The 14,340-nt window shown below is 41.3% G+C and overlaps 1 protein-coding gene across 3 annotated transcripts in view; it reads left to right on the forward strand.

Annotated features, from left to right (window-relative positions):
* The window catches only part of LOC146858995 (complement factor B-like), an 824,021-nt gene extending 814,827 nt beyond the window's left edge, over positions 1-9,194 (forward strand). For all 3 annotated transcript variants that reach the window (XM_085649642.1, XM_085649643.1, XM_085649644.1), the window contains one exon: positions 8,902-9,194. In XM_085649642.1, coding sequence (XP_085505768.1) covers positions 8,902-9,018 — 117 coding nt within the window. In that variant the 3' untranslated portion in view covers positions 9,019-9,194. The remainder of the gene's footprint in view (positions 1-8,901) is intronic.
* Positions 9,195-14,340: the final 5,146 nt, after the last annotated feature.

Genomic DNA, 14,340 nt, shown 5'->3' on the forward strand with positions numbered 1-14,340 from the left:
TGGTTGAAAAATGTAGAAGTTTAGAATGACAAAGACCTCTTAGGGGATTTTTCCGAATCGGTTCTAGAATTGGATGCCAGCAGTATTGGCTGGGAAGCACGTTTGAACAAGTTGGAGACAGGAGGCAGATGGTACAAGGAGAAACAATCATTACATATAAATCCGAGATTTGGCAAAAAACAGGTATTTCTGTTGGAATCAAAAGATCCTTTTCAGAGCGGAATATATTCCTTGTCAGGAAAATGTAAGGGCCGATTAGAATTCCAGGCACCTCAGGTACTTCTGCGACTGGAAGTTGAATCCACAGGTTTTTGGTTTGAATCAGAGGTTATGGGGTCCAACTCAAGTGGACTTGTTTGCGGGCAGAACATACCAGGTACTCAGATACTTCAGTTGGACACCAGACCCTGGGGCAATGGCAGTAGACGCTTTTCTACACGATTGAGAGAGAGAGGGAGGTTATGCCTTTCCTAGTGCTGATTAAGGTCCGGGCAGAAAGATGCAGTATCAATCTAGTACCACCCTATTGAAAGTCTCAGATTTGGTTCCCAGGCGTGATGGAATTCGCAGTAGCAATACCCAGTTTGGTTCTGGTTTCCCTAGGTCTTCTGGTGGATTCAGAGGGAGAGCAACACCCTTTGGTTTTAGAAGGTAGATTGAAACTTCTTGTTTGGGAGCTTTCATGGGTGCTAGTAGATGTTCGGATCTTTCAGAAAAGGCTAAAGACCTATTGGCTGAGTCCTGGGCCCGGGCTTTAGAAAGAGATACAAGAAAGTATGGAAGAAGTAGTGTTGTTGGTGCATGGAAAGGGGTTTAAATCCTGCGGAAGCTCCTGTAGCCGAGGTAGCAAACTATTTAGCAGATTTATTCGGCTCCGGTCTCTCATGTAGGACTATCAACTGGGATAGGTCAGCTGTCTCTGCTGGGCATGCTTTAGTTAATCATTTTGCAATGGGAAGTGACCCTTTGATCAGGAGAGTAATGTAGATAGTTGGGTTAAGGAGACCGCTAGGGCTCAGTATGAATTGTTATGGGATGTTAGTTTAGTTTTCAGGTTGTTCACTTCATAGCCAGGTAATAATTACCTTTCGCTTAAACAGATTTCTTTGAAGTTAAAAACTTTACTTTTATTAAATTCTTTAGAAGAGTTTCTTATGTTAAGGCATTGGAGATTTCAAATAGATTGTATTCTCCTGATGGGGTACATTTTGGCATTTGAAAGAGGACTAAAACCATGTCTGAGACAATTTTTTATCCCTATTTTCATGTGTGTGCAAAGTTATCCCTGGTGAGTTGTATGAATTCATATGAGAGCAAGTTGTTAGAATTTAGGGCAGATGGAGAGCAACAGTTATTACTGTCTTATTTAAAGCCTTACAAAGCAGTTTCAATAGCTACTTATGAGTTGGCCAATGTGAATACTTTCTCAAAACTTTATTTAAGACCCGTGGATCATATGAGTAGGGTGGCCCTGGGTGGCTTTAAACATGCATAATCGTTGCCTCCGGTCTTGTAATGAAATGGCGATTCTCCAATTAACATGCAAAGACAATCTTGATTTCATTAAAGACAACAGAGGCTAACATTATCCCATCCTTCTCACCCTATGAAGAGAAGAATTATCACACAAAAAAGGAATATAAAATAACATTTAATAATATGGATAATATTATGACAGCAATGTTCTTGTGGATTATTTTATGTTCTTATTTGCAGACAATTTACAATAAGGGTATTTGGAAGAAGATGAAGGATTTATCTTGTTTTGTCACAGCTTAAAAAGGATGATGACTGCATGCCTTGGATATATAGATTTTTTGAACATTCTAATGCTTTGTGATGTATTTGATGTTCTTTAATAGGTTGCATGTTGGGGCAGCAATAAAAGGTTATTTCATAATGTTAACCTCTTTGCATGTCAATTGTAGAATCGCCATTCTCTTAAGCTTTTGCAGCTTGTTTAACTCATTTCTTCAAAGAGGGTATTTTAGTTTAATAGATGGCTGTAGTAGGTGCTGCATGAGGTTTTGCTGTGGTGTTAAGGTTAGCTGTGGTGGTGTAGCTGGGACATTTCCACCATGCTGTTTCTCCTTGCTAGAATCTTTTTGCAGGTTTCTGAAAACCATTGATTGCTGCTTTCATCAAGTTTACCTTTTGGGAACCTTGTGCCTTTGTCCACTCCCTATTGTATGTCGATTTTAAGGGCACAAAGGAGACAATAGGCAGATATGTTGGTGTGGAATAGGTTTGTTTCAAAAGACAGAGCTGAATGTCTTTTTGGTAAACAAATGGTGAAAGGGGTAGGTTTATCATCAGACCAGATGACTGGATTGAGGATTGAGGTATATGTTGCTAACTTGAAAGCTTTGTTGGATGATGGTATCCAGGGGCTGTTCTTTGCTTAAGGGGCATGGCTTTCCTGTATATCCTGTCACAGTGGTCAGGGAACTGATTTGAAGAAGGGATTGCTTCATTCTCTAGACGGAAGTTGGAATTTCCAGCCATGAGTAAATTGATTAGATTCGGAAGAGTTGTGATAGCAGAGGTGGAAATTATTCCAAGAAAGTCAGCTAGATCACGAGAGGTTTTTGTAATTCATGTTGTGTAAGGTCTCCTTACAGAGTTCTAGTGGGGAGGTAATGTTGGTGTGATCTTGTGTGTCACAACAACAGCCCTGGCCTACTCACTATTCTGAGGTTATATGTTTTTGGGTGCAGGGCCGGACTGGGAATGCAAACCGGTTCTGGCAATTGAGTCGGACCAGCTGGGGGAGGCAGAGGGGGAGTGGTTGGGTGCGATGGGCTTGGAAAACACTGAAGCTGCTTGTGTTATATGGTACCAATGTTGCTGCAAAACCAGACCCTTATAACAAAAACGGCCCCCAGGGGTCCAAACCGGCGCCCACGGGACAATGCCCGGTGCCCACTATGGCCATTCCGGCCCAGAGTGTAATTGTTTGGGAGTGTATGCACAACAGAGGGAAGCAAGGGTCAATGAACTAAGCTTCTGTGATAAATTGAATATGTAGAAGGATGATTGTGAAAAGGTTGTGCATATTTTGGTCGTGTTTCATAGCTCACAGGGTGTTAATCAGAAGAAAGTGAAGCTCCTAAGTGGTGGTCTCTCATGCACAACTAAATGGTGTAGTTGTTATGGGTCATTGAATGTAGCCGGCCAAGTTAATCTGCTACTTTTCAATATGGGAGCACAGAATTAGTTGTGTTTAGGGAGTAATATCTTGTCTAAAAAGTTATAATGGTATATTTTCCACGTGTTCTCTTGGTACCATTGAAGAGGGGTCTTGCATGAGGCCTTTACACTTTCACACTGACAGCTCTTTTTGAAAGGAGTGCAGAATTAATTGTGAGATCATGCCTCGTATCTGATGCACCCTCTACTGAGCATAGGAAGGCAGCAGAGGAAGTTCAGCTACTGGACTGTGCCCCACACCATCAGATGAACTTCAGTCTCTGGGTAGATGACAAATTTGGGTATTCTTGGCTGCCAGAAAATCCAAGACTTTGCAAAAGAGGGGGCCTTTCTGAATTTATTATTGAATTACCTCTCCAAAGAAAGCATTTGGATAGCACAGAATGATCCCTTCTTTGTTTGAAATCCTCCAGCGAGTTCTCAGCTTTTTCACAAAGTGACATTGGCTGCACATCTTCAGAATAACTTAAATATCCCATTCAGGCATCACAGCAGAACACTACTCCATGTCTCATGGAACATGCCATGGTGTCAACTTTATACATTTCATTGCACATATATTATTTAGTCTCATCAATACCATCTGTCTCATCCATACCATCTGTGACTAGTTGCAAGACTGAACACTGGAGGGCCAAAGGAAGGGAGAGTGGCACGAATTTCAGTCTCTGTGTGTGCAACAGTAAAAAGCATGGCCTACCTCCCAAGGTAGGCCATGCTTTTGGGTGCAGGTAGACAAAGATGTTGCATATGCCTGTTCTGTCCGGTGTCTAAGCACCCCCCTAACAGACAAACTGTGGGTCTGTGAAAAATATTGGACTGCACAGTGTGAGTAGGGCTTGAACCCTGACAGGTTTACCAGTGTCATGGCAAAACAAACGAGCCAAAATTAAGAAGGATCACAATAAAGAGTTGATGGAACTAGAAAAAGATATTAAATCTATGGAATCTTCCCACATATCTGACTCAAACCCACAAACCCTCTCCACCCTCACCAACAAAATGTTTGAATACAACAGAAGTTTGTGCGAAAGAGCAGGTGTATGGATGAACAAATATAAAAGCCAATAAAACTCTGCAATGCGAATAAAGCAGGCAGAACCCTAGCCTTCTATCTAAAAAATAAACAGAACCGCAAGGGAATTGACTCTCTCACTGATAAATCAAATGTAACACACACCAGACCTCAAACCTTTGGGGAAATTTTTAAAGGATTTAACCAAAACTATAAAAAGATGACTCAGTCATCTCTGCACCATCCTATGAAGCCTACCTCAATGAAATTCCTCTCCTGGCCATCTCCGATCAGGAGAAGCTGACCCTTAGCTCCCCATTCTCGATTGCTTAGCTCCCCATTCTTGGCAATACATTCCTTGAAACCCCATAAAGCTCCAGGCCTGATGGCTATTCGGCTAACTTTTAAAGAAACCTTCGCTCACTTACTCAAACCAACCCTGTTATCCCTGTATCAACACTTTGCTGACTCTGGAACCATCACGGACACTACTAGCAATGCCACCATAGTTGTAATCCCAAAAGACGGCAAAGACCCGTCGCAGGTTAAGAACTATAGACTAATTTCCCTAATTAATCTGGATGCAATGATCTAGGCTAAGATACTTTATTAGAGACTCAAACCTCTCCTTCCCTGGCAGAGTGATCACTCACAGGTTGGTTTCATGAAAACCAGGCTATCCAATGCCACTTCATTGAAAGAGCCAAAGCGTCCTATGCCACTTAATCGAAAGAGCCAAAGTGTCCCCAACCGAAACAGTAGCGATTACCCTCGATGCTGAAAAAGCTTTTGATAGGGTCTCCTGGACCTTTCTCCGCAAGTTCTTACTGAAATGTAATCTTGGAGAATCTTTCACTAAAATGATCATGGCACTTTACAGTGATCCATTGGCTAAAGTGAGGTCTGGGGCCTACTCTCCACAGCGTTTAACCTAGAGAGAGGTACAAGACAGGGCTGTCCTCTCTCCCCAACCCTTTTCATCCTAAGCCTTGAACCCCTTCTCCACAAGATTAGATCCAATCCCCATATTCACGGTGTCTCCTTTAATAAGTCTACAGTGAAGCTTGCGGCCTACACCAATGATATTTTATTAATGACCGAAGAGGATTAACAGTCTATTTCTGCCCTACTTCAGACCATAGAAGAGTATGCCCGAGTTTCAAATTATAAACTAAATAAAGACAAATCAGAATCCCTTGCCCAGAATAATCTGTGCTCCAGAGCCCTGTTCGCAAACACAGGCCTAAACTGGCAACCAAAGTTTATTAAATACTTGGGCCTGGAGTTCAACTCGGATGTATTAGACTTCCTTCACCACCCCGAGAATCTAACGGTGAAGAAAATCGAATCTCTCCTGAAGTGTTGGACTCCCACATTTCTTACATGGTGGGGCCATATAGAGTCCATCAAAATGATGATCACCCCTATAATCAACTACCTCCCGAATATGCTTCTGTTAGCCCTATCGGATGACTTCCACAAAAAAGTTGATTGATTATTAAACAAATTTATATGGCAGCACAAACGCTCCAGAATTTCTATAAAAAAACTCTGCCTACCTCTCCATCTTGGTGATGTGAACCTGGCTGACTTCAGAAAATACCAAACAGCTTTCCTCATGGCTCCCGCTCGTTCTCCCAATCGTCGGACTACACTCCTTCTTGGTTATCGATTGAGATGGAACTACTGGGTGATCTCCACCCTATTTCCCTCCTAACCAGTGCCCCATACTCCCTGCCTCTGGAAAATACATTCCTAACACCACCAAAAGAGCCCTTCTGAAAATCGACAAGTTCCTTGAGGTAGTGATCACTAAATCTAATATGATCTCTCTTTGGAATAATCCTAAAAGTAGAATCCAAGGCGTTTCGGTCTTTTGGCCACATTGGGCCTCTCTGGATATTCATTTCTTAAAAGATCTCGGATCGCCACAATTCCTAGCCTCTTTCAGAGAATTGCAATCACCCTTCGGCCTACAGGACTTAGCTCTATGTGACTTCCTCAAACTTAAAGTCAGTCTGTCCAAACTTAATCTCCCTCCCAGTAAGCCCTCTCTTACCAAAGCCAATCTAAGCTTTAACAAGTCTGGGCACTTAGCGTCCAAGTTCTAGCGCCTCTTGAAACCAGAATCAGATAACTTTATCTTGTGCAATCAGGCAAAATGGGTTCCCACTGAGACGCTCACTCCGGAGACCTGGAATCTAATATGGAAGTCAGTAGTCTCTCACAAAATCTCTCCCTCCCTCTCCCAGGTGAAACTCTGGCTACTGCTCAGAACCTTCTGGACTCCGTACCGTCTCCACAAGCTATCCCTCAGGGATAATCCATTGTGCTGGAATTGTAATAACTCGACTGGTGTCCTCCCCCACCTCCTCTTCTACTGCAGGGCAGTAACTCCATTCTGGGACTTGGTAATCAACTTCATTCACACCCTATGTGGGGTCCAACTAGAAAGGAACTTCCTATCCATGGTCCAAGGATTCCTGGACCCAAAAATCAACTCCCGTAGTGATAGCCTCTTGATTAATAGTCTCCTAACAGCTGCCTGCAAAACAGTACTCGCTAACTGGAAAAACACAGCAGCCACCTCTTTCCGCTCTTGGTTAAACAGGGTCTCATTCTTGAGAGGAACAGATAACCTCTCTCTCCGAAGCTCTCCATGGATAGTCCACAATTCCTCTGTCTGGATAGCCCTCGACAACTACTTTGCCTCCCCCAAACCTCCTTAAAGACCTATTGTGCAAGTAGCTGGATCTATTCCTTGTTGACTATCGCCTCATGTCTGTCTTTCCCCTGAACAAGCATTCTATCTGCTCCTCAATTGTGGCTGACACTATTTCCCTTGATCTTTGTCTCTGTCTTATTTAACAGCCTCATGTTATAATATTCACTGCAAGATACCTGACACCATGTACCATATGGGAGATGACCCTCTCTATACATCGCTTCTCACTCAATAGCCTATTGGTACCACATAAATGTTTTGTTGGGTGAAGAACTTTATACTGTTCTGATTTGATGCGACCCGCCTTAGTTTTGATATATGTTCATGATTTTCTATGTCAACCTTCTATCACGGTTCCTCAGTACCAGGGAAGGGCCCTTAAATATGCACCTTTTTATATTCATTTTCTGTGTCTCCCTCCTCTGTTCATTTATCTTGGAAAATGTTCAACAAAAATCTTTTGAAATAAAAAAAAAGAAACGAACATTGGCATAGGCAATAGGTCTGCTTTTAACAGGTGGTTGCTGATATTTTGTCAAATCTTTTTGTTTCATTATAATTTCAAGAGAGTCTGAGCCCTTACTTCCTTTTTTGCTCTCCTGCAGCATTGATATATATTTTTTTTCTTTACTGTTCTAAAATATTAAAAAGCCATAATTAGCTGCTGGTGTGTCAAGACACGTCTCATATGCATGCGTGCCAACCAGTGCCGGCAGCTAGCATGTAAAAGTGGTGGAGCATCGCAGGGGACTAAAAAAATAAAACTTACCGCCCGCCGCCTCACTGCCTCATTGCGCTCTTCCGCTCCTGATGCACAGGAGCTGCATACAAGGCTCCCAGACACCCATGCGCCAGCCAGACACTGCTCTCATGCTGGTATTACCCAGCATGAGAGAAGCACCGGGATTGGTCGCAGTGGGCTTATATCATGCTCCAGCATATCCTGGGAGTCTGTGCGCCTGAGCCCTGCTGATATCTCCAAACAACAGCCTGGAGATATCCAAGTGTGCATGTCGGTTTGGCCTTCCTAAGACGGCTTACCAAATCGACATGAGCACTTGATGCCCTGTGCCCACCACGCCTCCTGCTGCTGATTGCCCTGCTGTCAAGACTTGACTGATGCTCCCTCAGACATGTAAAATAAATTTGATAATAAAGCAGTTTTATTGATTGCTTTATTATCATTTTATTTTACTTTTTCATGCTGGTTCCAGCAATGGGGCGACGCTCCTCCGTCTTAATGGAGGAGCCGCTCCTGGTTCCAACACACATGAACATACAGTGACTTTAGCACCTAGAGTGAGCATGGGGGGTCGTGGACCTCCTCATATAAAAAATGAAAAAATATATATAAAAAGGAATTAATACCAATGTTTGTGTGGAAAAGTTTAGAGGGGCTCAAATCCATGAAATGCCATAGGCTGACAACCTTGTTAGCCAGTGCCTACAGCCAGCTAAAGCACAGTAGCCTATGGCAATGTTGTGTGTTGTGTGGATGTGATAACATGAGCTCATGCCACTGCCAGGCAGCTAAAGCTGTCTATAGGCGAGACCTAAAATATAGCAAAATCTCAAAAACTGGGACTAAAGGTGTTAAAAGCCCCTTTAAGTAGCATTAATGTCATCTGTGAAGCGTGGTAAAAAAAAAAAAGTGAAATTTCCTGCGCCATTTGTTACCTTTATCAACCAGCTTTGCCATTTTCAATAATATCATCATCTAGATCCATGGTTGGATCCATAACAACACCACATGCTACCAGTGAACAGTAATTGCTAAATAAGAAAACTTCCATATCCAGCCTGAAGTCTGGGAAAAGACCATCAGGAGCAGGAAGGAGTATTCTTTAGAAATACCTACTTATTCATTCTCTTTCCACCTCTGGCAACATCAGCTAAATAAATTGTCCATTCTAAAGTCAGTCCCACTAATTATCTTCTTCTTTCCCACCAGGTTGGCATTGTCAGCTTTGGCAGATTCGAAGAATGTGGCTCTGACGATTTAATGGGATTTTACACCAGCGTGCCCAGGCTTATGGCCTGGATAAAGAGCAAAACTGGAATAAAATGACAAAAAAAGAGACACTTGTGTATGCACATCTATGGCACAGGTTCACCACAACCGTTTTTTTTCATGATTTTTCTTACTCTTTTTGTAGCTCAATACAGACCTCATACGTTTAGATAGGGAAGGTTACTTTGTCATTTACATATATTTTTTGGAAAATAAAATGCATCTGGAGCATGTGTATGTGTTAGTTGCTTCATTTTTTCACCACTGCAGCAAACCAGCTGACAGGCTATTCCTCCTGTATATTGACTCAAATATATTGTATGATCATAAAAACCTGGTCAAAATATTATGACTACAAAAATATTGTGGACCAAAATAACGAAGGTAAGTATAATATAGTTTAACTGTTTTAGAAGAATATCAACTTTAATTAACTTTACTATTGTTTTCTACGTTTTCTATAATGGTGCTTTATTGTATGTTTTTATTTTGTTAAATATGCTATTGTAATATTAGTTTTTAAACAAAGTATTCCAATGTATATTTTAAGGAAGGTTGGGTGTAATTGGGGACTTTGGTGCACAGTGCTTTTTATTGTATATTAATGTTAATTTGTTAATTATCTTTTAATTGTTTTTGTTTAAATGTTTAATATTTTCAGTTGTGTTTTAAATATTTATTTCAGCTTGTTGAGTTTATTGACTTGGGTGGGAGTTGTTTCTATTAATTATATACTAATGTCAATTAAGTAATTTGTTAATTATGATTTTTGTTATTGTAATTCATCTGTTTAATTGTTTATTAAATTGTTTGATTTATGCTTTAAATGTTAAGTTTAGATTTATAGGGTGGGGTATTGGGTGGATAGCTTTTAAATAAAATGTATATAAAGTGAGATTAATGTACCAGTTAAGTTCATTTTTCAATTGGCAAATTCAATTAATTGTAGAATTATTTTTTTAATGTACAAATATTGTTTTATACAATTTTATTAAGCCTGCCCCCGCCCCAAACGTATGCACTTTTTCAGGTTTTTATTGGACTGGAGTTTATAGTAATCTGAACCCCAGCTCCCCCAATATCTGTATTTTTCCACAGTTAGATTAGAGATAGAATAGTACATATGAGGACCCTCTCCACCAATATATGCAATTGCAGAGTTCGGGGTGAAAAACGCCTGTAGTCAGAACAAATAATGTTCACTAGAAACAACTCCAGAGTGTGGGAAGAGATGTGTTCTCCTGGCTAAACTGCTAGCTTTTAAACCTAATGAGCTAAATTCTAATCCTAGCTCAGGTACTTTACTTAATGGTGTGTGATAATGATTTTGAGCAAATCACATACTGTCTACCTCTACCTAAAATTGTAAGGGTGTATTGAATGCAAAACAGTTTTAAATATCTAAATGTTTAATGACATTGTGCCATTCAAATGCATAACTCTGCAATTCATGGATGTCTTTGGACAACTCCTATTCCCATTAATGTACACCAGTTGGGTCTCACCCTCCTAGATTATCATATGTAAATACTGATAAACACTGATAACTCTGACCACCTTTCCTGGAACTTAACCGATGATGACATTTTGGTCAGATGCTAGGAATGGTGATTTCACCTGTTGCACCTGGAGATTGCGATAAACTGGGTAGAGACGGTGCCGTTGTTGCACTGAGTGAAAGAGCACTCTGCATCCTCCTGATAGTTTGAACAGGTTGTATGTTTGGTACATGGGCTGTCTGATGAAAGATGGATAGCGACACTTATTAATACTTATTCCATAAGGCACATCTTTTCTTCTGTGCGAGTTCCATGTTGGACCATTTTTGGTGCTCTTTGAACTCTGATTTTGCTTTCTGTAGTGTGCATGCTACAACAGCACCAGGGTTTCTCATTATGGTATAGTGGATTCTTTCGAGGACTTCAGTAGGTCTAAGTCTGATAATTGATATGTGCATGTAGTTTATTGTATGATAATTAAAATCTTCACTATATCATCACACTACGTAAAAAATGTTTTCAGTACGTCAAGTTAAAACAAAAGGAAACAAAAAAATAGAATAAGCCTTCCATAGTACAATATCCAAGCCATGTTAGCGTTGCAATACGGAAGTCCCAAGGGGATGTCATGTTCTCCCTGCACCAGTCGCTCAAAACAATTCATGCATTCACTGCATTTCCATTTCATACTTGAAAATGACGTAAAGGGAAAACAATACTTTCAGAGGGATAGCATTTCATTACCGCACCATATTCATAAGAAATTATAAAATAAGTGTCAGGGAATAGGAGTTGTCATACTGGCAATACAGCTCATTAATGTAAACGGGAATATCAAACCATCAACTCAGCGACAAGCTCTTAACAGATGTTAAAAACCAATGTACAATTCACCAAACAAAATACTTTTGTGGCAAGTATTAAAACCAGTGCAAATTCACGGGTAACAAACATTACCTTCAAAGGGTTTAAGCAATTATAGTTTCATGTCGAGTGTTACTACCAAAAAAAGTTCACAAAGTGCAACAAGCTTGGCTACCACCGCATTCAATGAGCGTAGTCTCCTAGAGGCACTTGGGATTCACCTCATGCCTACAATTCTGAGCAATTTTATATTCACGACCTCAGTTGCAAGTTTGTTTAAAAAAACATTAACATTCATCCAGCCTCATATTTTCAAAGTTGACTTCAAGGAAAGAGTATTTCAGCCCGCTATCCTACTGTGCCAGCGCTCATACGAGAGTCAATAACCCTCCTGCTATAACGAAGGACTTAGCAGTTCTTGCTAGCTCCATGGGAACATCAGACATACGGACATTAGTCTCTGCCTCTTTGCAAATTATGATGCCCTGTTGCAAGAATATTGGCCTTAGGAAGAGGCGCCTTTGGGGCAGCAGTGCTGGGCAACAACATACTAGGTGATCCACAGATTCCAAGGCATATAGGCACAGCCTGCGGTGCCGTTGTCCTGGCATTTTTGTTTTCCAGTGTGTTTAGGGCGTGCCTTCCCATGGCGGCTTTTAAATAAGGCTGACAGACCACATAGTGTGGGATTTGTGGAAGCTCAGGGCACCCTGGATGTACATGATTTTGTTCACATCTTATTCCTTTGAAAGGTTCTTTCCTTGTTTCTTTAGGATGCGCTTCAAGTGGAGCAGTGTCCGGGCTGGATCTTGTATATTATCTGTGACAAGATTTAATGTGATGGAAGCACTTTTGAAATATCTTGCCCATGGGCTCTTTGCGTCATTGAAGATCATCTGTAAAATACCTTTCGTGGAACCTTCTTCTGCCCTTATAACTTTGTGGTAGTATCTTATTAAGTCCTTTTTGCATTCAACAGCCATCTTCACCAGCCCAGACTCCAACCGTATCAATATCCATCTTGTTGATTTAGGGAGCCCAAATATGCTCCTGTAGGCAGCAACGTGACAGTGCTCTAGTGTGTTTGTGAGCATTCCTGGAAGGGCGAGATGCCCATATTTATAGTAGGTAGCAATTTAGCATGGATTACTGTTACGGTCCCTTCGGTTGTTGAGCTCTGCAGCTTATGATGGAGTTTTGCTAAGGCAAATGCTGTTTCATCTGCTTTTTTCTCCACTGTCCTTGCCCGCAGAAAGGATTTGCCTGTGTCCGACAGCCAAACACAAATGTAGTTGTATTTACCGGTCATGGTTATGTTAAAGGGGCCCAGGTTCCACATCAACTGATGTTTTTTTCACCCGTTGCCCGAAAATTATGACATTGGTCTTTGCAGAATTTGCTTTTAAGGAGTCTGTATTGTTGTAAATGTGTAATATGCCCATTGCCCGTTTCATTCCAATGCGTGTATGATCTAGTATTACCAGATCTTCTGCATATTGTATGATAAGTAACTTAAAGGGCCTTGGGGGAAAGAGGTTCCCTTTCTGCAGCTCCAAGCCTAGGTCTGCTGTGTACAAGATTTGGGCGATGACACATCCCTGTTTCAGACCTTTATTTGTATGTATTTTTGGAGTGGTGTGAGTTTGAGTTAACTTGATCTGGACTCAAGTGTCTGTGTATAGGGCCATTATTGCCGTCATTAGGTATTTATGGATTCCCCAAGCAGCGACCCTGGTCCATCATGTTCTTACGTCAATATCATCAAATGCTGTTCTGTAATCAATGAAAAGCATATAGTGGGCTCATTCTTATACACCAAGTATGAAAGAGCGATCATATTATCCATTGTGGATGCTTTTGGACGAAATTCAGTTTGATAGTATGGATGATGTAATTGTCTGTGACCCAGGTCTATAATTCACACAGGAGTACTTTGAAAAGGCTTTCCCCTCCACCAGGTCTAATAGAGCGATTAGTCCATATTTTCATTGGGGTTGTGTTACCGCTTTTTTTGTGGATTGGGTACACCATAGAGCCTCTCAATGACTCCGGGATGCTAGAATGCATTCATTAAAAAGTGTGTGCATGTAAAGTGCCCAGAGATCAACATCTTCCCTGAAGCCACTACCAGGTAGAACATTTGGCCCATGGGCCCCATCCCTGCGGATTGAATTAAGGATTATTGCTGTTTCGGCCTCTGTCAGGTCAGTTCTCTTTATGCCCCTCTGAAGTGCCACTAATTAGGTCATCCCAAGTGACCCTGGGTTTCTCGGCGTCCACATATATGCGCGATACATGGCCTATCCATTTTTCGGCAGAAACGGCATTGTCTTTGCCTGTAGTTTTGTTTACTACATCTTTAATGTATCCCCAGAAGGAATTTCTGTGACTTTCATAGTGCAAGTAAGTTGCATATTTCTTCCACTCCTCCTCTATGCATTTTTGTTTTAGGGCCCAGGCTGCCATTTTGTGTTTTCTCCTTGCCTCTTTTAACTCCATTTCAGTAGCTGGAACTTTCAGCCTTTTATACCTTAGTTCGGCCAACTGACACATCCTTTCGCTTAAACTCTTGATCTTTAGCATGTGGTTTAAACATACATCCCATCAGTAGGTAGGGTTTAGTCCGACTTTATTGGAGGTTAGTGCTGCATGTAATTCTCTTATTAAGGCCCCCCACCCAGTCTTTCACTCCTACGGTCGTTTTTTGAACAAGAGATGTATGTGGTGCTTTCCACTTTTGATACAGGTGTTTGCTGCCAGGCCCCCACTTTATTCTTTTCAGTAGGGGATTGCCTTCGGCTGTCAACGGTTGTCCAGCATGGATGTCACCCATGTGGATGTTAGAGCTCACACTATAATTGATAGGGGGGGTGGTGGTTGCTTTAAGTTCTGGTTAGAACTTGATATTCCTCTCATCTTGTTTGCAGGTGTTTACTAATAACATTTGTTCCAGTGTTGAAATTTTTCTGAACGTGGGTTGTGATCTGACCTCTGAACAACCTTTGCTATCGATTTG

Source organism: Triturus cristatus, chromosome 3_2, assembly GCF_964204655.1.
Source record: "Triturus cristatus chromosome 3_2, aTriCri1.1, whole genome shotgun sequence".
Classification (NCBI taxonomy): domain Eukaryota; kingdom Metazoa; phylum Chordata; class Amphibia; order Caudata; family Salamandridae; genus Triturus; species Triturus cristatus.